Here is a 26,182-nt window from a genome sequence, read left to right as displayed (position 1 = left end):
AGCACTCAGAATCTACATTTCCCGCACGGCGCCCATACGCCGTGCCGATGCACTTTTCGTCCTTGTCGCTGGTCCGCGCAAGGGGTTGCAGGCTTCTAAAGCCACCCTGGCTCGATGGATCAAAGAACCAATTCTAGAGGCCTACCGTTCTGCGGGGCTTCCGGTTCCTTCAGGGCTAAAAGCCCACTCCACCAGAGCCGTGGGTGCGTCCTGGGCATTACGCCACCAGGCTTCGGCTCAACAGGTGTGCCAGGCAGCTACCTGGTCCAGTCTGCACACTTTCACCAAGCATTATCAGGTGCATACCTATGCTTCGGCGGATGCCAGCTTAGGTAGAAGAGTCCTGCAGGCGGCAGTGACACCCCCGTAGGGGAGGGCTGTTTTGCAGCTCTAACATGAGGTATTTATTTACCCACCCAGGGACAGCTTTTGGACGTCCCAATCGTCTGGGTCTCCCAATAGAGCGCTGAAGAAGAAGGGAATTTTGTTACTTACCGTAAATTCCTTTTCTTCTAGCTCTTATTGGGAGACCCAGCACCCGCCCTGTTGTCCTTCGGGATGTTTTTTTGTTGTTTGCGGGTACACATGTTGTTCATGTTGAACGGTTTTTCAGTTCTCCGATGTTATTCGGAGTTAATTTGTTTAAACCAGTTATTGGCTTCCTCCTTCTTGCTTTGGCACTAAAACTGGAGAACCCGTGATACCACGGGGGGGGGTATAGCCAGAGGGGGAGGGGCCTTGCACTTTTAATGTAGTGCTTTGTGTGGCCTCCAGAGGGCAGTAGCTATACCCCAATCGTCTGGGTCTCCCAATAAGAGCTAGAAGAAAAGGAATTTACGGTAAGTAACAAAATTCCCTTCTTGTTCTTCTTTTTCCTCTTTAGATTCTAGTGGATACAGTATGGGCTCTGTCTTACCTTACTGACGGTGGCAATGAACAGATACAGATGGTGATAGATTCCGGGGTTGTGCCGTACTTGGTGCCACTTTTGAGTCATCAGGAAGTAAAAGTTCAGGTAAGGATTTTGCAGGTGCTCCGCAGACTCTCCTCCTCCTCCTCGCTTCTGAAGATGTTTCCACTTACACACTCCAGCTTTTTACAGTAAAATAGATCACTAGTTATCCGTATTTGACTCGTGGGTAACATGAAATGTCATGTCTGGTTTTTTTTTTTTTGTTTTTTTTTTACTGGGAGCAAATTCCTAATGTGTCGTGGTTACTTCTGTATTAATGTATTGAATGAGCAGAATCCTCATTTCTGTTATTTTTATTTTCCTTTTTTAGACGGCCGCATTAAGAGCAGTGGGTAATATAGTAACTGGCACAGATGAACAGACTCAAGTGGTGTTAAACTGCGACGTTCTCGCTCACTTTCAAAATCTACTGACACATCCTAAGGAGAAAATTAATAAGGTATTTGTGAGCCCCAATGGGGACAGTGTTGCCAATGTATGTAAAGCGCTGTGGAATTAATAGCGCTATATAAATGAATAAAACTATTATTATTATTATTTCTGACCCGGGCATGCAATCCTGTAGTGATGGGAGTTTGCTTCAGCAGCAGTCTGATTATTGCGGCTGAGCCGATATTGTGCACATTTAGCTCGACCTTTACAGTTTAATATTCTGTTTTTTTCTTTGTTTTAGGAGGCAGTTTGGTTCCTTTCCAATATCACGGCTGGAAATCAGCAGCAGGTTCAAGCTGTTATAGATGCCGGACTAATCCCCATGATAATACACCAGCTAGCCAAGGTGAGCATGTAATCAAATGCTCGTTCTCAATTATTGTCCTGTATAACCATGCTGGCAATTAATAGATTTATAACCATCCATTAGTTTGTGCCAGCCTAATTGAATGTCTTATTTGCACCCATTGTCCCATATGACATGGGCTTGTGCTCCTGATGACATGATGTTGGATGAGGACAGAACAAGTTTTGGGCCCTGTGCGCACTAGAAAATGGAATTTTCTTAAGAAAATTCCAGACCCTCTGAATGATTTCCGCACCTGCGGTAAAAAAAAAACGCACCAAAATCCGCATACGGATTTGCCGTGGTTTTTTCTTCAGCGCTCTATTGGGAGACCCAGACGATTGGGGTATAGCTACTGCCCTCCGGAGGCCACACAAAGCACTACACCAAAAGTGCAAGGCCGCTCCCCCTCTGGCTATACCCCCCCCCCCGTGTATCACGGGTTCTCCAGTTTTAGCTTTGTGTGCGAAGGAGGTCAGACATTCCATGCATAGCTCCACAGATTTTAGTCAGCAGTAGCTGCTGACTATTTCGGATGGAAGAAAAGAGGGCACATATAGTGCCCCCAGCATGCTCCCTTCTCACCCCTGGATGGTGTTGTAAGGTTGAGGTACCTATTGCTGGTACAGGGCTGGAGCCCCACATGCTGTTTTCCTTCCACATCCCCTTGTAGGGCTCTGTGGAAGTGGGATCCTGCCGGCCTCTCAGCTCTGACGCCGGGCTCCATCCACAGACCCATTAGAACCTGATGGAGACGGAGCAGGGGTACGATCAGGGACAGGGCCCTGCATCATACAGGTACTCTGTGTCCCCGGCAGGCACAGACACACTCCGGGCTGGCTGGGTGTTGTAGTGCGCCGGGGACCGTAACGTTGGAGTTAGTGTCCCTACAGTTTTACTGGGGGACTTTGTGTTGTGGGAACGCAGCGCCGACCCCCTCTGGACCGGGCGGCGCTGCTGTGACTTGTGGTGCGCCGGGGACACGCCGACCGCGCTTTTACGGCGGCGGCGTTTATAAATTTAGTCCCCGGCTTTTTGGGCCTAGGACGCCGGCAGCTCCGATTCGTTCCCGCCCCCACCCTGTCAATCAGGGTAGGGGAGAGACGCTGTTCGCTAGCAGCGACGAGGGCTGGAGCCTGATTTACATGCTCCAGCCCTCTCACTTGGCACAGAGGGAAGCAGGCTTCCCGCTCTTGGCCAGGAACGCCCAGGGCCCGCCCCCCTTCCTCTCTCGGGACGCCGGCAGCCATTACATGCAGCCTGGCTGGAGGAAGGACGCAAGGCTCTGGGAGACCTGGACTGGGGGGCTATCTTGCGACCTCACACCCGCTTTTTAAGCGGGCGGTAAGCGGTTTTTCTGTGCTGGTCCCTCTAGTGCCTCACTGTGTATCGGTGTACTGTGTACAGATATATAGATATTGTATTTCTTGCACTGTGAGGTCGCTTCTGGCTGCATATCCCAGATCGCTCTGAGGAAGCAGCAACATGTCATCCTCAAAACGCAAGGCTGCCAAGGCTAGGGCTGTGTACACTGCGTGTGCTGCATGTGGGGCTGCTCTACCAGCAGGTTCCAAAGACCCCCATTGTGTGCAATGCTCAGATCCGGTGCTGCTTCGCCAGCCGCAGTCAGGAGAGGTAGTGTCCCAGGCTGAGACGCTTGTAAGTTCTGCCCCGGTGACAGGGACAGACTTTGCAGTTTTTGCGGATAAAATGTCTGTGACTATGACAAAAATCCTTGACGCCTTGCAATCTATGCATGGGACTCAGTCTTTGGGCACGGCGAGGCCTCTGTCCTCAGGTCCCCCTCACTTGGAATTAATCCAGCCTACAGGGGGGTCCCCGGCTTCACAAGCTGAGGATTATGACTCAGATGATAGCCCCAGCCACCCTAAGCGGGCTCGCTGGGAAAGACCCTCAACGTCATCACACTGCTCAGGGTCTCAGCGCAATCAGTCTCCCTGTGATGTGTCTGAGGAGAGTGATCAGGAATCCACTCCTGGAACCCCTCTCAACCTGGATACCCCTGATGGGGACGCCATGGTAAACGACCTTATCTCAGCCATCAATAGGCTGTTGGATATTTTTCCCCCAGCCCCTTCAACAGAAGAGGCGGCTGCGGAGCAGGAAAAGTTTCGTTTCCTCTATCCCAAGCGTAAATTGAGTGCTTTCTTGGATCACTCTGACTTCAGAGAGTCAATCCAGAAGCACGACGCTCACCCAGAAAGGCGTTTCTCTAAACGATCTAAAGATACACGTTTCCCTTTCCCCCCGGAGGTGGTCAAGCGCTGGACACAGTGTCCAAAGGTCGACCCCCCGATTTCAAAACTTGCAGCTAGGTCCATAGTTGCAGTGGAGGATGGCGCTTCACTTAAAGATGCCAATGACAGACAGATGGACCTTTGGTTAAAATCTGTCTATGAAGCTATCGGCGCGTCGTTTGGTCCGGCATTCGCAGCCGTATGGGCACTCCAGGCTATTTCAGCTGGCTTAGCAAAAGTGGATGCTATCATACATCCAGCAGTGCCGCAAGTAGCGTCCCTTACCACGCAGATGTCGGCGTTTGCGTCTTACGCTATCAATGCGGTCCTAGAATCTACCAGTCGCACCTCAATGGCGTCCGCCAATTCGGTAGTTTTGCGCAGAGCCTTGTGGTTAAAGGACTGGAAAGCAGATGCTGGTTCCAAAAAATGTTTAACCAGTTTGCCTTTATCTAGAGATAGACTGTTTGGCGAGCCATTGGCTGACATCATTAAGCAGTCCAAGGGTAAAGACTCCTCTTTACCACAGCCCAGAACAAGCAAACCTCAGCAGAAAAAGTGGCAGCAGAGGTTTCCGTCCTTTCGAGGTTCGGGCAAGACACCATTTACCTCGTCCAAAGGGACTCAGAGGACGCAAAGAAACTCAGATTCGTGGCGGGCTCACACACGCCCCAAGAAAGCAAATGGAGGTACCGCTTCCAAAGCGGCTTCCTCATGACTTCCAGCCCCCTCCCTCCGCATCTCCGGTCGGGGGCAGGCTCTCCCGCTTTTACGACATTTGGATGTCACAGGTCAAGGACCGGTGGGTGACAGACATTTTGTCTCGCGGGTACAGAATCGAGTTCAATTCTCGTCCTCCAGCTCGGTTCTTCAGAACCTTCCCACATCCAGACCGAGCAGATGCTCTGCTGCAGGCGGTAGAATCCCTAAGAGCGGAAGGAGTGGTGATCCCAGTCCCTCCTCAGGAACAAGGGCAAGGGTTTTACTCCAATCTCTTTGTGGTTCCAAAAAAGGACGGCTCGTTCCGTCCTGTTCTGGACCTAAAACGGCTCAACAAACATGTGCACGCCAGGCGGTTCCGGATGGAAACCCTGCGTTCTGTCATTGCCTCAATGTCCAGAGGAGACTTCCTTGCCTCAATAGACATCAAAGATGCTTATCTCCACGTGCCAATTGCTACAGAACATCAACGTTTTCTACGTTTTGTGATAGGAGACGACCATTTTCAGTTCGTAGCTCTGCCATTTGGTCTGGCGACAGCCCCACGGGTCTTCACCAAGGTCATGGCGGCGGTGGTAGCAGTTTTGCACTCTCAGGGACACTCGGTGATCCCTTACCTAGACGATTTACTGGTCAAGGCTCCCTCTCAAGAGGCATGTCAGCGCAGCCTGAATGCTACGCTGGAGACGCTACAGTCTTTCGGATGGATCATCAACTTTCCAAAGTCGATCCTATCACCGACTCAATCACTAACGTATCTTGGCATGGAGTTTCATACTCTAGCAGCGATAGTGAAGCTTCCGCTGAACAAGCAGCGGTCACTACAGACAGGGGTGCAATCTCTCCTTCAGGGACAGTTGCATCCCTTGCGGCGCCTCATGCATTTCCTAGGGAAGATGGTGGCAGCCATGGAAGCAGTTCCCTTTGCGCAGTTTCATCTGCGCCCACTTCAATGGGACATTCTCCGCCAATGGGACGGGAAGTCAACGTCCCTGGACAGGAAAGTCTCTCTTTCTCAGACGGCCAAGGACTCTCTACAATGGTGGCTCCTTCCCACCTCATTGTTTCAGGGAAGATCCTTCCTGCCCCCATCCTGGGCAGTAGTCACGACAGATGCGAGTCTGTCAGGGTGGGGAGCAGTGTTTCTCCACCACAGGGCTCAGGGGAAGTGGACTCCGCAGGAGTCCACCCTTCAGATCAATGTTCTGGAAATCAGGGCAGTGTATCTTGCCCTACTAGCCTTCCAACAGTGGCTGGAAGGAAAGCAGATCCGAATCCAATCGGACAACTCCACAGCGGTGGCATACATCAACCACCAAGGAGGGACGCGCAGTCGGCAAGCCTTCCAAGAAGTCCGGCGCATTCTAATGTGGGTGGAGGACACAGCATCCACCATATCCGCGGTTCACATCCCGGGCGTAGAAAACTGGGAAGCAGACTTCCTCAGTCGCCAGGGCATGGACGCAGGGGAATGGTCCCTTCACCCGGACGTGTTTCAGGAAATCTGTCGCCGCTGGGGAGTGCCGGACGTCGACCTCATGGCGTCCCGGCACAACAACAAGGTCCCGGCATTCATGGCGAGGTCGCGCGATCAAAGAGCTCTGGCGGCAGACGCCTTGGTTCAAGATTGGTCGCAGTTCCAGCTCCCATACGTCTTCCCACCTCTGGCACTCTTGCCCAGAGTGCTTCGCAAGATCAGATCCGAGTGCAGCCGCGTCATACTCGTTGCCCCAGACTGGCCGAGGAGGTCGTGGTATCCGGATCTGTGGCATCTCACGGTCGGCCGACCGTGGTCACTGCCAGACCGACCAGACTTACTGTCCCAAGGGCCGTTTTTCCATCAGAAGTCTGCGGCCCTGAACCTGACTGTGTGGCCATTGAGTCCTGGATCCTAGCATCCGCAGGATTATCTCAAAGAGTCGTAGCCACAATGAGACAAGCTAGAAAGTCGACTTCTGCTAAGATCTACCACAGAACGTGGAAGATTTTCTTATCCTGGTGCTCTGCTCAGGGAGTGTCTCCCTGGCCATTTGCATTGCCCACGTTTCTTTCCTTCCTGCAATCGGGGTTAGAAAAGGGCTTGTCGCTCAGCTCTCTTAAAGGGCAAGTTTCGGCACTATCCGTGTTTTTCTTCAGCGCTCTATTGGGAGACCCAGACGATTGGGGTATAGCTACTGCCCTCTGGAGGCCACACAAAGCACTACATTAAAAGTGCAAGGCCCCTCCCCCTCTGGCTATACCCCCCCGTGGCATCACGGGTACTCCAGTTTTAGCTTTGTGTGCGAAGGAGGTCAGACATTCCATACATAGCTCCACAGATTTTAGTCAGCAGTAGCTGCTGACTATTTCGGATGGAAGAAAAGAGGACACATATAGTGTCCCCAGCATGCTCCCTTCTCACCCCTGGATGGTGTTGTAAGGTTGAGGTACCTATTGCTGGTACAGGGCTGGAGCCTGACATGCTGTTTTCCTTCCACATCCCCTTGGGGGCTCTGTGGAAGTGGGATCCTGCCGGCCTCAAAGCTCTGACGCCGGGCTCCATCCACAGACCCATTAGAACCTGATGGATACGGAGCAGGAGTACCATCAGGGACCGGGCCCTGCATCATACAGGTACTCTGTGTCCCCGGCAGGCACAGACACACTCCGGGCTGGCTGGGTGTTGTAGTGCGCCGGGGACCGTACACTGAGCTGGTGTTCCTACAGTTATCTGGGGGACTTTGTGTTCTGGGAACGCAGCGCCGACCCCCTCTGGACCGGGCGGCGCTGCTGTGACTTGTTGTGCGCCGGGGATACGCCGACCGCGCTTTTACGGCGGCGGCGTTTATAACTCTAGTCCCCGGCTTTTGGGCCTAGGACGCCGGCAGCTCCGATCGTTCCCGCCCCCACCCTGTCAATCAGGGTAGGGGAGAGACGCTGTTTCACGGCAGCGACGAGGGCTGGAGCCTGTTTTACATGCTCCAGCCCTCTCACTAGGCACAGAGGGAAGCAGGCTTCCCGCTCTTGGTCAGGAACGCCCAGGGCCCGCCCCCCTTCTTCTCTCAGAACGCCGGCAGCCATTACATGCATGTCTGGCTGGAGGAAGGACGCAAGGCTCTGGGAGACCTAGACTGAGGGGCTTTGGAAGACCACACACCCGCTCTTAAGCGGGCGGTAAGCGGCTTTTCAGCTGGCCCCTCTAGTGCCTCAGTGTATGTTAGTGTATTGTGTCACTGGACATAGATATTTATTGATTCCCTGCACTGTGAGGTCGCTTCCTGGCTGAATACCCCAGATCGCTCTGAGGAGGCAGCAACATGTCATCCACAAGACGCAAAGCTGCCAAGGCTAGGGCTGTGTGCACTGCGTGTGCTGCATGTGGGGCTGCTCTACCAGCAGGCTCCAAGGACCCCCATTGTGTGCAATGCTCAGATCCGGTGCTGCTTCGCCAGCCGGAGTCAGGAGAGATAGTGACCCAGGCTGAGACGCCTGTAAGTCCTGCCCCGGTGTCGGGGACAGACTTTGCAGTTTTTGCGGTTAATATGTCTGTGACTATGGCAAAAATCCTGGAAACTTTGCAATCCATGCCTGGGGCTCAGTCTATGGACACGGCGAGGTCTATGTCCTCTAATCCTCCGCAGTTGGATTTAATCCAGACTGCAAGGGGGTCCCCGGCTTCTCAGGATGAGTATAATGACTCAGATGATTGCCCCAGCCACCCCAAGCGGGCTCGCTGGGAAAGACCCTCAACGTCATCACACTGCTCAGGGTCTCAGCGCAATCAGTCTCCCTGTGATGTGTCTGAAGAGAGTGATCAGGAGTCTGATCCTGGAACCCCTCTCAATCTGGATACCCCGGATGGGGACGCCATGGTAAACGATCTTATCTCAGCCATCAATAGGCTGTTAGATATTTCTCCCCCAGCCCCTTCAGCAGAAGAGGCAGCGGCAGAGCAGGAGAAATTTCGTTTCCTCTATCCCAAGCGTAAATTAAGTGCTCTGTTGGATCACTCTGACTTCAGAGAATCAATCCAGAAGCACGACGCTCATCCAGAAAAGCGTTTCTCTAAACGTTCTAAGGATACACGTTATCCTTTCCCCCCTGATGTGGTCAAGCGCTGGACCCAGTGTCCAAAGGTAGACCCCCCGATTTCCAAGCTTGCAGCTAGATCCATAGTTGCAGTGGAGGATGGCGCTTCACTTAAGGATGCCAATGACAGACAGATGGACCTTTGGTTAAAATCTGTCTATGAAGCTATCGGCGCGTCGTTTGCTCCAGCATTCGCAGCCGTATGGGCACTCCAAGCTATTTCAGCTGGTTTAGCAAAAGTGGATGCTATCTTACATCCAGCGGTGCCGCAAGTGGCGTCCCTTACCTCGCAGATGTCCGCGTTTGCGTCTTACGCTATCAATGCGGTCCTAGAATCTACCAGCCGCACCTCAATGGCGTCTGCCAATTCGGTAGTTTTGCGCAGAGCATTGTGGTTAAAGGACTGGAAAGCAGATGCTGGTTCAAAAAAATGTTTAACCAGCTTGCCTTTATCTAGAGATAGACTGTTTGGCGAGCCATTGGCTGACATCATTAAACAGTCCAAGGGTAAAGACTCTTCTTTACCCCAGCCCAGATCAAGCAAACCTCAGCAGAGAAAGTGGCAGCAGAAGTTTCAGTCCTTTCGAGGTTCGGGCAAAACACAATTCTCCTCGTCCAAAGGGACTCAGAGGACGCAAAGAAACTCGGATTCCTGGCGGGCTCATTCACGCCCCAAGAAGACAAATGGAGGAACCGCTTCCAAAGCGGCTACCTCATGACTTCCAGTCCCCTCCCTCCGCATCTCCGGTCGGGGGCAGGCTCTCCCGCTTTTACGACACTTGGATGTCACAGGTCAAAGACCGGTGGGTGACAGACATTTTGTCGCGCGGGTACAGAATCGAGTTCAGTTCTCGTCCTCCAGCTCGGTTCTTCAGAACCTCCCCACATCCAGACCGTGTAGATGTCCTGCGGCAGGCGGTGGACTCCCTAAGAGCGGAAGGAGTAGTGGTTCCTGTACCGTCTCAGGAACAAGGGAGAGGGTTTTACTCCAATCTCTTTGTGGTGCCAAAAAAGGACGGCTCGTTCCGTCCTGTTCTGGACCTAAAACTGCTCAACAAACATGTGCACGCCAGACGGTTCCGGATGGAAACCCTCCGTTCTGTCATTGCCTCAATGTCTCAAGGAGACTTCCTTGCCTCAATAGACATCAAAGATGCTTATCTCCACGTGCCAATTGCTACAGAACATCAACGTTTTCTACGTTTTGTGATAGGAGACGACCATCTTCAGTTCGCAGCTCTGCCATTCGGTCTGGCGACAGCCCCCCGGGTCTTCACCAAGGTCATGGCGGCGGTGGTAGCAGTCCTGCACTCTCAGGGTCACTCGGTGATCCCTTACCTAGACGATCTACTTGTCAAGGCACCCTCTCAAGAGGCATGCCAACTCAGTCTACAGGCTACGCTGGAGACTCTCCAGACTTTTGGATGGATCATCAACTTTCCAAAGTCAAATCTGTCACCGACACAGTCACTAACGTATCTTGGCATGGAGTTCCATACTCGAGCAGCGAGAGTGAAGCTTCCGCTGAACAAGCAGCGGTCCCTACAGACAGGGGTGCAATCTCTCCTTCAGGGCCAGTCGCACCCCTTACGGCGCCTCATGCACTTCCTAGGGAAGATGGTGGCAGCCATGGAAGCAGTTCCCTTTGCGCAGTTTCATCTGCGTCCACTTCAATGGGACATTCTCCGCCAATGGGACGGGAAGACGACTTCCCTAGACAGGAAAGTCTCTCTTTCCCAGACGGCCAAGGACTCTCTACAATGGTGGCTCCTTCCCACCTCATTGTGTCAGGAAAGATCCTTCCTGCCCCCATCCTGGGCAGTGGTCACGACAGATGCGAGTCTGTCGGGGTGGGGAGCAGTGTTTCTACACCACAGGGCTCAGGGGACGTGGACTCCGCAAGAGTCCACCCTTCAGATCAATGTTCTGGAAATCAGGGCAGTGTATCTTGCCCTACTAGCCTTTCAACAGTGGCTGGAAGGAAAGCAGATCCGAATCCAGTCGGACAACTCCACAGCGGTGGCATACATCAACCACCAAGGAGGGACGCGCAGCCGGCAAGCCTTTCAGGAAGTCCGGCGCATTCTGAATTGGGTGGAGGACACAGCATCCACCATCTCCGCGGTTCACATCCCAGGCGTAGAAAACTGGGAAGCAGACTTCCTCAGTCGCCAGGGTATGGACGCAGGGGAATGGTCCCTTCACCCGGACGTGTTTCAGGAAATCTGTCGCCGCTGGGGGGTGCCGGACGTCGACCTAATGGCGTCTCGGCACAACAACAAGGTCCCGGCATTCATGGCGCGGTCGCGCGATCAAAGAGCTCTGGCGGCAGACGCCTTGGTGCAAGATTGGTCGCAGTTCCGCCTCCCATATGTATTCCCGCCTCTGGCACTCTTGCCCAGAGTACTACGCAAGATCAGATCCGATTGCAGCCGCATCATACTCGTCGCCCCAGACTGGCCGAGGAGATCGTGGTATCCGGATCTGTGGCATCTCACGGTCGGCCGACCGTGGTCACTTCCAGACCGTCCAGACCTGCTGTCTCAAGGGCCGTTTTTCCATCAGAATTCTGCGGCCCTGAACCTGACTGTGTGGCCATTGAGTCCTGGATCCTATCGTCAACAGGCTTATCACAGGGAGTGGTAGCCACAATGAGACAAGCTAGGAAGTCAACTTCTGCTAAGATCTACCACAGAACGTGGAAGATTTTCTTAACCTGGTGCTCTGCTCAGGGAGTGTCTCCCTGGCCATTTGCATTGCCCACTTTTCTGTCCTTCCTGCAATCAGGGTTGGAAAAGGGCTTGTCGCTAAGTTCCCTTAAAGGGCAAGTCTCGGCACTATCCGTGTTTTTTCAGAAGCGTCTAGCACGTCTTCCTAAGGTGCGCACGTTCCTGCAGGGGGTCTGTCATATTGTGCCCCCGTACAAGCGGCCGTTGGATCCATGGGATCTGAACAGAGTACTAGTGGCTCTCCAGAAACCGCCTTTCGAGCCTCTCAAAGAAGTTTCTTTTTCTCGCCTGTCACAGAAAGTGGCGTTTCTTGTTGCGATCACATCACTTCGGCGAGTGTCTGAGCTGGCAGCTCTGTCATCCAAGGCTCCCTTCCTGGTGTTCCACCAGGACAAGGTAGTGCTGCGCCCCATTCCGGAATTTCTCCCTAAGGTCGTATCCTCGTTTCATCTTAATCAGGATATATCCTTGCCTTCCTTTTATCCTCATCCGGTTCACCGGTATGAAAAGGACTTGCGTTTGCTAGATCTGGTGAGAGCACTCAGGATCTACATTTCCCGCACGGCGCCCATGCGCCGGTCCGATGCACTTTTTGTCCTTGTCGCCGGTCCGCGCAAGGGGTTGCAGGCTTCTAAAGCCACCCTGGCTCGATGGATCAAAGAACCAATTATAGAGGCCTACCGTTCTGCTGGGCTTCCGGTTCCTTCAGGGCTAAAAGCCCACTCAACCAGAGCCGTGGGTGCGTCCTGGGCATTACGGCACCAGGCTTCGGCTCAACAGGTGTGTCAGGCAGCTACCTGGTCGAGTCTGCACACTTTCACCAAGCATTATCAGGTGCATACCTATGCTTCGGCGGATGCCAGCTTAGGTAGAAGAGTCCTGCAGGCGGCATTGACATCCCCGTAGGGGGGGGCTGTTTTGCAGCTCTAACATGAGGTATTTCTTTACCCACCCAGGGACAGCTTTTGGACGTCCCAATCGTCTGGGTCTCCCAATAGAGTGCTGAAGAAGAAGGGAATTTTGTTACTTACCGTAAATTCCTTTTCTTCTAGCTCTTATTGGGAGACCCAGCACCCGCCCTGTTGTCCTTCGGGATTGTTTTTGCTGTTTGCGGGTACACATGTTGTTCATGTTGAACGGTTTTTCAGTTCTCCGATGTTACTCGGAGTTAATTTGTTTAAACCAGTTGTTGGCTTCCTCCTTCTTGCTCTGGCACTAAAACTGGAGTACCCGTGATGCCACGGGGGGGTATAGCCAGAGGGGGAGGGGCCTTGCACTTTTAATGTAGTGCTTTGTGTGGCCTCCAGAGGGCAGTAGCTATACCCCAATCGTCTGGGTCTCCCAATAAGAGCTAGAAGAAAAGGAATTTACGGTAAGTAACAAAATTCCCTTCTTTCAGAAGCGTCTAGCAAGTCTTTCTAAGGTGCGCACGTTCCTGCAGGGGGTCTGTCATATTGTGCCCCCGTACAAGAGGCCGTTAGATCCATGGGATCTGAACAGGGTACTAGTTACTCTCCAGAAGCCGCCTTTCGAGCCTCTGAAGGAAGTTTCCTTTTCTCGGCTGTCACAGAAAGTGGCGTTTCTTGTTGCGATCACATCGCTTCGGCGAGTGTCTGAGCTGGCAGCTCTGTCATCTAAGGCTCCCTTCCTGGTGTTCCACCAGGACAAGGTAGTGCTGCGCCCCATTCCGGAGTTTCTCCCTAAGGTCGTATCCTCGTTCCATCTTAATCAGGATATATCCTTGCCTTCTTTTTGTCCTCATCCGGTTCACCGGTATGAAAAGGACTTACGTTTGCTAGATCTGGTGAGAGCACTCAGAATCTACATTTCCCGCACGGCGCCCATGCGCCGTTCCGATGCACTTTTTGTCCTTGTCGCTGGTCCGCGCAAGGGGTTGCAGGCTTCTAAAGCCACCCTGGCTCGATGGATCAAAGAACAAATTCTAGAGGCCTACCGTTCTGCGGGGCTTCCGGTTCCTCCAGGGCTAAAAGCCCACTCAACCAGAGCCGTGGGTGCGTCCTGGGCATTACGACACCAGGCTTCGGCTCAACAGGTGTGCCAGGCAGCTACCTGGTCCAGTCTGCACACTTTCACCAAACATTATCAGGTGCATACCTATGCTTCGGCGGATGCCAGCTTAGGTAGAAGAGTCCTGCAAGCGGCAGTGACATCCCCGTAGGGGAGGGCTGTTTTGCAGCTCTAACATGAGGTATTTCTTTACCCACCCAGGGACAGCTTTTGGACGTCCCAATCGTCTGGGTCTCCCAATAGAGCGCTGAAGAAGAAGGGAATTTTGTTACTTACCGTAAAATCCTTTTCTTCTAGCTCTTATTGGGAGACCCAGCACCCGCCCTGTTGTCCTTCGGGATGTTTTTTGTTGTTTGCGGGTACACATGTTGTTCATGTTAAACGGTTTTTCAGTTCTCCGATGTTATTCGGAGTTAATTTGTTTAAACCAGTTATTGGCTTCCTCCTTCTTGCTTTGGCACTAAAACTGGAGAACCCGTGATACACGGGGGGGGTATAGCCAGAGGGGGAGGGGCCTTGCACTTTTGGTGTAGTGCTTTGTGTGGCCTCCGGAGGGCAGTAGCTATACCCCAATCGTCTGGGTCTCCCAATAAGAGCTAGAAGAAAAGGAATTTACGGTAAGTAACAAAATTCCCTTCTTCTTTATTGTTCCTTTGGGAGACCCATACCATGGGTGTTTAGCTTCTGCCTCCGGAGGACACACAAAGTGCTACACTTAAAAGTGTAGCTCCTCCCTCTGAGCTTATACACCCCCTGGTAGCCAGTCCTAGCCAGTTTATTGCTTTGTGTCAGGAGGCACACATCCACACATGCATTCTCATCTGATTTGTTTGACTTTTGGAAAGAGTTTGAAGAAAAGCGGGTCCATGTCTGGACTCCCAGCATGTCACTTCTCACCCCACTGTGTCGGCGGTGTTGTTAAGGTTGATTTACAAGGCTGAAGCCTTACATGCCGCGCTCCTTCACCATCCCTTCTGGGCTCTAGCTTGAAGTGGGAGCCAGCACAGTCTCCATGCCTGGCAGGAGTCCGGTCTCCATCCACAGCCCCTTGAGGATTCTGTTGGACCGGAGCACTCATCCCCAGGGACATGGCCCTGCGTCTCAGCAGCTTAAGTACCTGAGACGTTTATGTTGGGGGTCCCGGTTCTTTATTGTAAGGGGAGAGTATGCTGTATGTGATTGTTTTTAACTTTCTTTGTCGCTCCATTGGGAGACCCAGACAATTGGGTGTATAGCTTCTTCCTCCGGAGGCCACACAAAGTATTACACTCAAAAGTGTAACTCCTCCCCTCTGCCTATACACCCTCCCGTGCCTCACGGGCTCCTCAGTTTTATGCTTTGTGTAGAAGGAGGCACACATCCACTCACACATCTCCATTTTAGTCAGCAGCAGCTGCTGATTGTATCGGTTGGAAGAAAAGAGGGCCCCCACGGGGCCCCCGGCATGCTCCCTTCTCACCCCACTAAGTCGGCGGTGCTGTTAAGGTTGAGGTACCCATTGCGGGTACGACGGCCGGAGCCTCATGCCGTGTTTCCTTCTTCATCCCTGAGGGCTCTGGTAGAAGTGGGATCCGAAGCGGTCATCCAGGTTCTGGGACCGTGCTCCCTCCGCAGCCCCTGAGGGAATCTGCTGGACAGGAGCTTATCTATCTTCAGGGACACAGGGCCCTGCATCCACGAGGTACTCTGTGTCCCCATGAGGACTGTGTATGGAGCGCCTGGTTCCCGGACGCCGCAACTGACTGCTGAATTGTGAAGACCGGGGACTACCGCGCCGACCGCACCTGCTTGTCGGCCACGGTATTAAATTTAGTCCCCGGCTTCATCGCGGCCTAGTGGCAAACTCCCGCCCCCGGGCCTGTCTATCAGAGATAGGGGCGGGACAGCCGACCTGACGTCGGATGTGAGGGCCGGGGCATCCTGTGTGCTCCCTCCCCCCTCACTGATCACTGTGGGGACCCCAGATTCCCGCACTTTTCCTGACGCCGCCCACCCCTCCCCTGAGAGCTCCGGCAGCCATCTTTAGGACATTCTGCCGGTGGAGAATCACACAGAACAGCTCTGCAGCTCTGGGAGACCAGGCAGGGAGTCTGGAGCGCACACACCCCGCTTTTTAGCGGTCGGTAAGCCGCACCGGTCACTCGGTGTTGGTCCCCTTGGGTGCCGGTATAGATACGTATATATATACCTTTCTGTTCGGCCGGGCTGTATACCCTCAGTGATCACGCTCCTAGGACACAACAGCATGTCGGTCACAAGGAGCAAGGGCACTAAAGCACAGGGTTTTTTTGCGACATGTACCTCTTGTAGGGCCATGTTACCTGCGGGTTCCACCTACCCTCACTGTGAGCAATGCTCGTCCCCTGTTACGCTTGCTCAGCCGGAGCCTCAGTCACTAGTGGGCCCCTCGGCTCAGGCAGACCCCCCTGTTTCTACTGTCCAGGTGGCAGCGACAGAGTTTGCAGTTTTTGCTGACAAGCTCTGAGTCACTCTCACAATCCATGGCTCAGTCTATGGACAAATGGTCTGCCAAGTTGCTGGAAGCCCTGCAGTCCAGACCGGTCCTTACACAGGCCCCGGACCCGGTTAGATCGGCACCTCCAGGTCCCTCTGGGTACACCCCAGCCGGGGTGGGCCCTAGGTCTTACGTGGAGGACTCCTCCACGGACCACAGTCCCAGACCAGCTAAGCGGGCTCGCTTGGAATCTTCCCCGACTTCCTCACGCTGCTCGGGTTCCCAGCTTGCGGACTCTCTGGAGGACGAGGCGGAGGTCGCAGCTCAGGGCTCGGACCCTGATGTTGCTCTCAATCTTGATACACCTGAAGGGGACGCCATAGTAAATGATCTTATCTCGTCCATCAATCAGGTGTTGGATTTATCTCCGCCGCCTCCACCTATAGAGGAGTCGGCCTCTCAGCAGGAGAAACACCAGTTTCGGTTTCCCAAACGTACACGGAGTGCATTTTTCGATCACTCTAACTTCAGAGATGCTGTCCAGAAGCCCAGAGCGGTTCCGGACAAACGCTTTACTAAGCGCCTTACTGACACACGTTACCCCTTCCCCGCTGACGTAGTTAAGGGTTGGGCTCAATGTCCTAAGGTAGATCCCCCAGTCTCCAGATTGGCGGCTAGATCCGTGGTTTCGGTTGCAGATGGCTCATCACTAAAAGATGCCACTGACAGGCAGATAGAACTCCTGGTGAAATCCATCTATGAGGCCACGGGAGCGTCTTTTTCCCCGGCTTTTGCAGCCGTGTGGGCACTCCAAGCTATCTCAGCTTGTCTGGCTGAGATTAATGCGGTCACACGTACGTCTGCTCCGCAAGTTGCATCTTTAACCTCTCAGGCGTCGGCGTTTTCTTCCTACGCCATGAATGCAGTCCTAGACTCTGCTAGCCGTACAGCGGTGGCATCCGCTAATTCTGTGGCAGTCCGCAGAGCCATGTGGCTGCGCGAATGGAAGGCAGACTCGGCTTCCAAGAGGTTCTTAACCGGTTTGCCGTTTTCTGGCGAGAGATTGTTTGGCGAACGATTGGATGAGATTATTAAGGAATCCAAGGGAAAGGACTCCTCCTTGCCCCAGTCCAAACCAAAGAGACCTCAGCAACGAAAAATACAATCGAGGTTTCGGTCCTTTCGTCCCTCCGCCAAGCCATAGTCCTCTTCGTCCAATAGACAGGACAAAGGCCAGAAGAACTCCTATGCGTGGCGGTCTAAGTCACGCCCCCAAAAGACCGCCGGAGGCACTGCTTCCAAGGCGGCCTCCTCATGACTCACGGCATCCCCGAACCGCATCCTCGGTCGGTGGCAGGCTCTCCCGCTTTCGCGACGCCTGGTGGCCACATGTTCAAGACCGATGGGTGAGAGACATCCTGTCTCACGGTTACAGGATAGAGTTCAGCTCTCGTCCTCCGACTCGTTTCTTCAGAACCTCCCCGCCCCCCGCGCGAGCAGACGCACTTTTTCAAGCAGTGGACGCTCTGAAAAAAGAAGGCGTCGTGACCCCCGTTCCCACTCAGGAACAGGGTCGCGGTTTTTACTCCCAACTTATTCGTGGTACCAAAGAAAGACTGATCATTCCGTCCCGTTCTGGACCTCAAATTGCTCAACAAACACGTGAGCACCAGACGATTCCGGATGGAATCTCTCCGCTCGGTCATCGCCTCGATGTCACAAGAAGACTTCCTCGCATCGATCGACATCAAGGATGCCTATCTCCATGTGCCGATCGCACCAGAACATCAACGCTTTTTGCGTTTCGCCATAGGAGGACGAACACCTTCAGTTCGTGGCATTGCCCTTCGGCCTGGCGACAGCCCCACGGGTTTTCACCAAAGTCATGGCATCCGTTGTGGCGGTCCTGCATTCTCAGGGGCACTCGGTGATTCCCTACTTGGACGATCTCCTAGTCAGGGCACCTTCTCGGGCAGCGTGTCAACACAGCCTTACCGTCGCTCTGGAGACCCTCCAGCAGTTCGGGTGGCTCATCAACTTCCCAAAATCCAAGTTGACACCGACCCAATCTCTGACCTATCTAGGGATGGAGTTTCATACACAGTCAGCGGTAGTCATGCTACCGCGGGACAAACAGCTTTCTTCGTCGCTCTATTGGGAGACCCAGACGATTGGGTGTATAGCACTGCCTCCGGAGGTCACACAAAGCAATTACACTAAAAAGTGTAAGGCCCCTCCCCTTCTGGCTATACACCCCCAGTGGGATCACTGGCTCACCAGTTTTCTGCTTTGTGCGAAGGAGGTCAGACATCCACGCATAGCTCCACTGTTTGTAGTCAGCAGTAGCTGCTGGCTATATCGGATGGAAGAAAAGAGGGCCCATATGGGGCCCCCAGCATGCTCCCTTCTCACCCGCGGTGGTGCTTGTAAGGTTGAGGTACCTATTGCTGGTACAGAGGCTGGAGCCCACATGCTGTTTTCCTTCCACATCCCCGGGAGGGCTCTGTGGAAGTGGGATCTTGCCGGCCCCCAAGCCCTGGGGCCGGGCTCCATCCACAGACCCATAGAACCTGCTGGATTTGGAGCGGGAGTGCCGTTCAGGGACAAGGCCCTGCAACTTTCAGGTACTCTGTGTCCCCGGCAGGCACGGACACTCTCAGGCTTGCTGAGCGTTATAGTGCGCCGGGGACAGTAGCGCTGTGCGCCGGGGTTAGGTCACTGCAGCTTTGCTGAGTGACGTTTCATGTTGGGAACTACTGCGCCGACCGCTCCTGGAGCGGCGGCGCAGCTGCGACTTGTAGTGCGCCGGGGACTTTGCGCCGACCGCGCTTTTACGGCGGCGGCGCTTCTAACTTTAGCCCCCGGCTTCTGCGGCCTAGTGCCGCTTCGTTCCCGCCCCCACCCTGTCAATCAGGGTAGGGGAGAGACGCTGCTCAATTAACAGCGCCGAGGGCTGGAGCTTTATTTACATGCTCCAGCCCTCTCACTAGGCACAGGGGGAAGCAGACTTCCCGCTCTTCGTCGGTGTACGCCCAGGGCCCGCCCCTCCTCTCCACAAGGACGCCGGCAGCCATTACACGTGCGGCTGGCTGGGGAAAGGCAGCAGGCTCTGGGAGACCCAGACTAGAGGGATTTCTGGCGTCCACACACCGCTCCTAAGCGGGTGGTAAGCAGCACAGTAGTGCTGGCCCCTCTAGTGCCTCAGTGTTATATTAGTGTACTTTTTTCTTGGTACCATATATATATATATATTTATATAGTGCACTGTAAGGTCGCTTCTTGGCTGGACACCCTGTACTGCTCTGAGGAGGCAGCAACATGTCATCCGCAAAACGCAAGGGTGCCAAGGCACAGGCTGTGTACACTGTTTGTACTGCATGTGGGGCTGATCTACCGGCAGGCTCCAAAGACTCACATTGTATGCAATGTTCAGTCCCAGTGGCACTCCGTCAGCCAGAGCCTAATGTGGTGGTAGCCCAGGCAGAGACGCCTGTGAACCCTGCCCCGGTGACGGGGACAGACTTTGCAGTTTTTGCTGACAAAATGTCTGTGACTATGTTAAAAATACTGGAGACCTTGCAGTCCAGGCCAGTTACTCAGACCATGGACACTGCTGTGTCTATGCTCTCCGGTCCCCCTCAGTTGGAACTAATCCGTACTTCAAGGGGGTCTCAAGCATCACAGGCTGAAGTCTCTGACTCAGATGACAGTCCCAGGCAGCCTAAGCGAGCTCGCTGGGAAAGACCCTCCACATCTTCACACTGTTCAGGGTCTCAGCGACAAGAGTCTCTCTGTGATGACACTGAGGACGGTGACCAGGAGTCTAATCCTGAGGCCCCTCTCAATCTGGATGCCCCTGATGGTGACGCCATGGTTAATGACCTTATATCGGCAATTAATAGACTGTTGGATATTTCTCCCCCAGCCCCTTCTGCAGAGGAGGCAGCGGCACAGCAGGAGAAGTTCCATTTCCTGTATCCCAAGCGTAAATTAAGTGCTTTTTTGGACCACTCTGACTTCAGAGAATCGATCCAGAAACACGACGCTCATCCAGACAAGCGTTTCTCTAAATGTTCTAAGGATACCCGTTATCCTTTTCCCTCTGAGGTGGCCAAACGCTGGACCCAGTGTCCAAAGGTGGATCCCCCAATTTCCAAGCTTGCGGCTAGATCCATAGTCGCAGTAGAGGATGGCGCTTCACTTAAAGATGCCAACGACAGACAGATGGACCTTTGGTTGAAATCTGTCTATGAATCTATCGGCGCGTCGTTTGCTCCAGCATTCGCGGCCGTGTGGGCACTCCAAGCTATTTCAGCTGGTTTAGCACAGGTGGATGCTTTCATACATCCAGCAGTGCCGCAAGTGGCGTCCCTAACTTCGCAAATGTCTGCGTTTGCGACCTATGCTATCAATGCTGTCCTAGAATCTACGAGCCGTACCGCTATGGCGTCCGCCAATTCTGTGGTTTTGCGCAGAGCCTTGTGGTTAAAGGACTGGAAAGCAGATGCTGGTTCCAAAAAATGCTTAACCAGCTTGCCATTATCTAGAGACAGACTGTTTGGTGAGCCATTGGCTGAAATCATAAAACAGTCCAAGGGTAAGGACTCTTCCTTACCACAGCCCAGAGCAAGTAAACCTCAACAGAAAAAATGGCAGTCGAGGTTTCGGTCCTTTCGAGGCTCGGGCAAGGCCCAATTCTCCTCGTCCAAAAGGACTCAGAAAGAACAAGGGAGCTCAGATTCCTGGCGGGCTCACTCACGCCCCAGGAAAACAAATGGAGGAACCGCTTCCAAAGCGGCTACCTCATGACTTTCGGCCTCCTCCCTCCGCATCCTCGGTCGGTGGCAGGCTCTCCCGCCTTTGCGACATTTGGCTGTCACAGGTCAAAGACCGGTGGGTAACAGACATTCTGTCTCGCGGGTACAGAATCGAGTTCAGTTCTCGGTTTCCACTTCGGTTCTTCAGAACCTCCCCACACCCCAACCGAGCAGATGCCCTGCTGCAGGCGGTGGACTCTCTAAGAGCAGAAGGAGTCGTGATCCCTGTCCCCCCTCACGAACGGGGGCGAGGATTTTACTCCAATCTCTTTGTGGTTCCAAAAAAGGACGGCTCCTTCCGTCCTGTTCTGGACCTAAAACTGCTCAACAAGCATGTGAACGCCAGGCGGTTCCGGATGGAATCCCTCCGCTTCGTGATAGGAGACGACCATCTTCAGTTCGTAGCTCTGCCATTTGGTCTGGCGACAGCCCCTCGGGTGTTCACCAAGATCATGGCGGCAGTGGTAGCAGTCTTGCACTCTCACGGACACTCTGTGATCCCTTACTTGGACGATCTACTGGTCAAGGCACCCTCTCAAGAGGCATGCCAACTCAGCCTGAATGTTGCACTGGAGACTCTCCAGGCGTTCGGGTGGATCATCCACTTCCCAAAGTCAGATCTGTCACCGACCCAATCACTAACGTATCTTGGCATGGAGTTTCATACTCTATCAGCGATAGTGAAGCTTCCGCTGGACAAGCAGCGGTCTCTACAGACTGGGGTGCAGGCTCTCCTTCAAAGTCAGCCGCACTCCTTAAGACGCCTCATGCACTTCCTCGGGAAGATGGTGGCGGCAATAGAGGCGGTTCCGTTTGCGCAGTTTCATCTGCGTCCACTTCAATGGGACATTCTCCGCCAATGGGACGGGAAGTCAACATCCCTGGACAGGAAAGTCTCCCTTTCCCAGACGGCCAAGGACTCTCTGCAGTGGTGGCTTCTTCCCACCTCATTATCACAGGGAAGATCCTTCCTGCCACCGTCTTGGGCGGTGGTCACGACAGCTGCGAGTCTGTCAGGGTGGGGAGCAGTCTTTCTCCACCACAGGGCTCAGGGTATGTGGTCTCAGCAGGAGTCCACCCTTCAGATCAATGTTCTGGAAATCAGAGCAGTGTATCTTGCCCTACTAGCCTTCCAGCAGTGGCTGGAAGGAAGGCAGATCCGAATTCAGTCGGACAACTCCACAGCGGTGGCATACATCAACCACCAAGGGGGGACACGCAGTCGGCAAGCCTTCCAGGAAGTCCGGCGGATTCTGATGTGGGTGGAAGCCACGGCCTCCACCATATCCGCGGTTCACATCCCCGGCGTAGAAAACTGGGAGGCAGACTTCCTCAGTCGCCAGGGCAGGGACGCAGGGGAATGGTCCCTTCACCCAGACGTGTTTCAGGAAATCTGTCGCCGCTGGGGGGTGCCGGACGTCGACCTAATGGCGTCACGGCACAACAACAAGGTCCCAACCTTCATGGCACGGTCTCGCGATCAAAGAGCGCTGGCGGCAGACGCCCTAGTGCAAGATTGGTCGCAGTTCCGGCTCCCTTATGTGTTTCCACCTCTGGCACTCTTGCCCAGAGTGCTACGCAAGATCAGATCCGATTGCAGCCGCGTCATACTTGTCGCCCCAGACTGGCCGAGGAGGGCGTGGTATCCGGATCTGTGGCAGCGCACGGTCGGCCAACCGTGGGCACTCCCACACCGACCAGACTTACTGTCCCAAGGGCCGTTTTTCCATCGGAATTCTGCGGCCCTTAACCTGACTGTGTGGCCATTGAGTCCTGGATCCTAACGTCTTCAGGATTGTCCCAAGGTGTCGTTGCCACCATGAGACAGGCTAGGAAGCCCACGTCCGCTAAGATCTACCACAGAACGTGGAGGATATTTTTATCCTGGTGCTCTGCTCAGGGAGTGTCTCCCTGGCCATTTGCATTGCCTACCTTTCTTTCCTGCAATCTGGGTTAGAAAAAGGTTTGTCGCTCGGCTCCCTTAAAGGTCAGGTCTCGGCGCTATCCGTCTTTTTTCAGAGGCGTTTGGCACGCCTTCCTAAGGTGCGCACGTTCCTACAGGGGGGTTTGCCATATCGTACCCCCGTACAAGCGGCCGTTAGATCCATGGGATCTGAACAGGGTACTAGTTGCCCTCCAGAAGCCGCCCTTCGAGCCTCTGAAGGAGGTTTCACTTTCTAGACTATCACAGAAAGTGGCTTTTCTGGTAGCGATCACATCTCTTCGGAGAGTGTCTGAGCTGGCAGCACTATCATCCAAGGCTCCCTTCCTGGTCTTCCACCAGGACAAGGTTGTGCTGCGTCCTATTCAGGAGTTTCTCCCGAAGGTGGTATCCTCTTTTCATCTTAATCAGGATATCTCTTTGCCTTCGTTTTGTCCTCATGCAGTTCATCGGTATGAGAAGGATTTACATTTGTTAGATCTGGTGAGAGCACTCAGAATCTACATTTCCCGCACGGCGCCCTTGCGCCGTTCGGATGCACTCTTTGTCCTTGTCGCTGGTAAGCGCAAAGGGTCGCAGGCTTCTAAAGCCACCCTGGCTCGATGGATCAAAGAACCAATTCTTGAAGCCTACCGTTCTGCTGGGCTTCCAGTTCCATCAGGGCTGAAGGCCCATTCTACCAGAGCCGTGGGTGCATCCTGGGCATTACGACACCAGGCTACGGCTCAACAGGTGTGCCAGGCAGCTACCTGGTCGAGTCTGCACACTTTCACCAAACATTATCAGGTGCATACCTATGCTTCGGCGGACGCCAGCCTAGGTAGAAGAGTCCTGCAGGCGGCAGTTGCCTCCCCGTAGGGGAGGGCTGTCTTGCAGCTCTAACATGAGGTATTTCTTTACCCACCCAGGGACAGCTTTTGGACGTCCCAATCGTCTGGGTCTCCCAATAGAGCGCCGAAGAAGGGAATTTTGTTACTTACCGTAAATTCCTTTTCTTCTAGCTCTTATTGGGAGACCCAGCACCCGCCCTGTTGTCCTTCGGGATTGTTGGTTTGTTTGCGGGTACACATGTTGTTCATGTTGAACGGTTTTCAGTTCTCCGATGTTACTCGGAGAGAATTTGTTTAAACCAGTTATTGGCTTTCCTCCTTCTTGCTTTTGCACTAAAACTGGTGAGCCAGTGATCCCACTGGGGGTGTATAGCCAGAAGGGGAGGGGCCTTACACTTTTTAGTGTAATTGCTTTGTGTGACCTCCGGAGGCAGTGCTATACACCCAATCGTCTGGGTCTCCCAATAAGAGCTAGAAGAAAAGGAATTTACGGTAAGTAACAAAATTCCCTTCTTCTCTGCAGGCAGGGGTGCAATCTCTGATTCAGACTCAGTCTCACCCCTTGAGACGCCTCATGCACTTCCTGGGGAATATGGTAGCAGCGATGGAGGCAGTGCCCTTCGCGCAATTCCATCTGCGGCCACTCCAGTGGGACATTCTCCGCAAATGGGACAGGAGGTCGAACTCTCTCGACAGGAACGTCTCTCTTTCCCTTGCAACAAAGACGTCCCTTCAGTGGTGGCTTCTTCCCACTTCTCTATCACAGGGAAAATCCTTCCTGCCCCCAACCTGGGCTGTGGTCACCACGGACGCGAGCCTGTCAGGGTGGGGAGCGGTGTTCCTCCATCACAGGGCTCAGGGAACCTGGACTCCGATAGAGTCTTCCCTTCAGATCAATGTCCTGGAGATAAGGGCAGTGTATCTGGCCCTACTGGCTTTCCAGCAGTTGCTGGAGGGCAGGCAGATCCGTATCCAGTCGGACAACGCCACTGCCGTCGCATACATCAACCACCAAGGCGGCACGCGGAGTCGTCAAGCCTTCCAAGAAGTCCGGCGAATTCTGCAGTGGGTTGAAGCTACAGCATCCAGCATCTCCGCAGTTCACATCCCGGGCGTAGAAAACTGGGAAGCAGATTTTCTTTTTCGCTCTATTGGGAGACCCAGACAATTGGGTGTATAGGCTATGCCTCCGGAGGCCGCACAAAGTACTACACTTAAAAGTGTTAGGCCCCTCCCCTTCTGCCTATACACCCCCCGTGCTCCCACGGGCTCCTCAGTTTTTTGCTTTGTGCGAAGGAGGTCAGACACACACAGCACAGCTCCACAGATTAGTCAGCAGCAGCTGCTGACTATGTCGGATGGAAGAAAAGTGGGCCCATATAGGGCCCCCAGCATGCTCCCTTCTCACCCCACTCTTGTCGGCGGTGTTGTTAAGGTTGAGGTATCCATTGCGGGTACGGAGGCTGGAGCCCACATTCTGCTTTCCTTCCCCATCCCCCTCTGGGCTCTGGGTGAAGTGGGATCTTACCGGTCTCCAGGCACTGAGACCGTGCTCCATCCACAACTCCTGTGGAGCCTGATGGATAGGAGCCGAGTATCGTTCAGGGACATGGCCCTGCATCTTGGAGGTACTCTGTATCCCTGTGGGGACCGCGCACGGCATCACCTCAGCTTTGCTGGGTGTGCTAGTGCACCGGGGACCGCGGCGCTGACCGGGTCTATATGTGCCATTACACACTCAGCGTCGCTGAGTGTGTTTATATGTAAGGGCTACCGCACTAACCGCCGCTGCCATGGGACACTGCGGCGCGGCTGGGACTTGTAGTTTGCCGGGGACTTTCACGCCGGCCGCGCTTTTACGGCGGCCGCGTTTATTACTAGAGTCCCCGGCTTCCTTGCGGCCTAGTTTACTTTTCTCCCGCCCTCAGCCCTGACAGGCAGGGGGAAGGGCGGGACGCTGCACGGAGCGAGCAGCTCTGAGGGCTGGAGTATGATTTACATACTCCACCCCCCTCACTGTGCACGGTGTGAGCACCAGTTCGCGCTCTTTCTCGGCCACGCCCACAGCTCCCTCATCTCGTCAGGACGCCGCAGCCATTCCTGTCAGCTCCACCGACGCTGCAGAAGAGGGACAAGTCCTGGGAGACCCAGACACGGTCTCTGGTGGCCTCACAACCGCTTTAGGCGGCTGGTAAGCAGCACCTGTTGGTGCTAGCCCCATGGTGCTGTAGTGTATTGGTACATTATTTGTGTATCATATATACTTTACACTGTATGAGCACAGTGCATTCTGGCTATATACCCTTTTGTGTAACTCAAGGAAAACTATAGCATGGCGCCCACAAAAGGCAGGGGTGCCAAAACACAGGCTTATTATGCTGCCTGCGCCGCTTGTAAGACCCCACTACCGGCAGGTTCCACTGACCCTCATTGTGTGCAGTGTTCGACCCCTGTGCCACTTCTTCAGCCGGAGCCTATGCTAAGAGGGGCCCAGGGGGAGACACCTGTTGACACTGTCCAGGTGACGGGGACTGAGTTTGCTAAACTCTCTGAGACTATGGCTAAGATACTAGAAGCCTTGCAG

The 26,182-nt window shown here is 53.9% G+C and overlaps 1 protein-coding gene across 1 annotated transcript in view; it reads left to right on the top strand.

Moving 5' to 3' along the window:
- Positions 1-26,182, top strand: part of KPNA3 (karyopherin subunit alpha 3) — a 156,968-nt gene that overhangs the window by 85,075 nt on the left and 45,711 nt on the right. Inside the window, exons 11-13 of the mRNA XM_075337290.1 lie at positions 884-1,015; positions 1,284-1,412; positions 1,647-1,751. Of these exons, the coding sequence (XP_075193405.1) occupies positions 884-1,015; positions 1,284-1,412; positions 1,647-1,751 (366 nt within the window). The remainder of the gene's footprint in view (positions 1-883; positions 1,016-1,283; positions 1,413-1,646; positions 1,752-26,182) is intronic.

The sequence above is a fragment of the Anomaloglossus baeobatrachus genome, chromosome 2 (genome assembly GCF_048569485.1).
Source record: "Anomaloglossus baeobatrachus isolate aAnoBae1 chromosome 2, aAnoBae1.hap1, whole genome shotgun sequence".
NCBI lineage: Eukaryota > Metazoa > Chordata > Amphibia > Anura > Aromobatidae > Anomaloglossus > Anomaloglossus baeobatrachus.
This window is presented reverse-complemented; position numbering and strand designations above follow the sequence as displayed.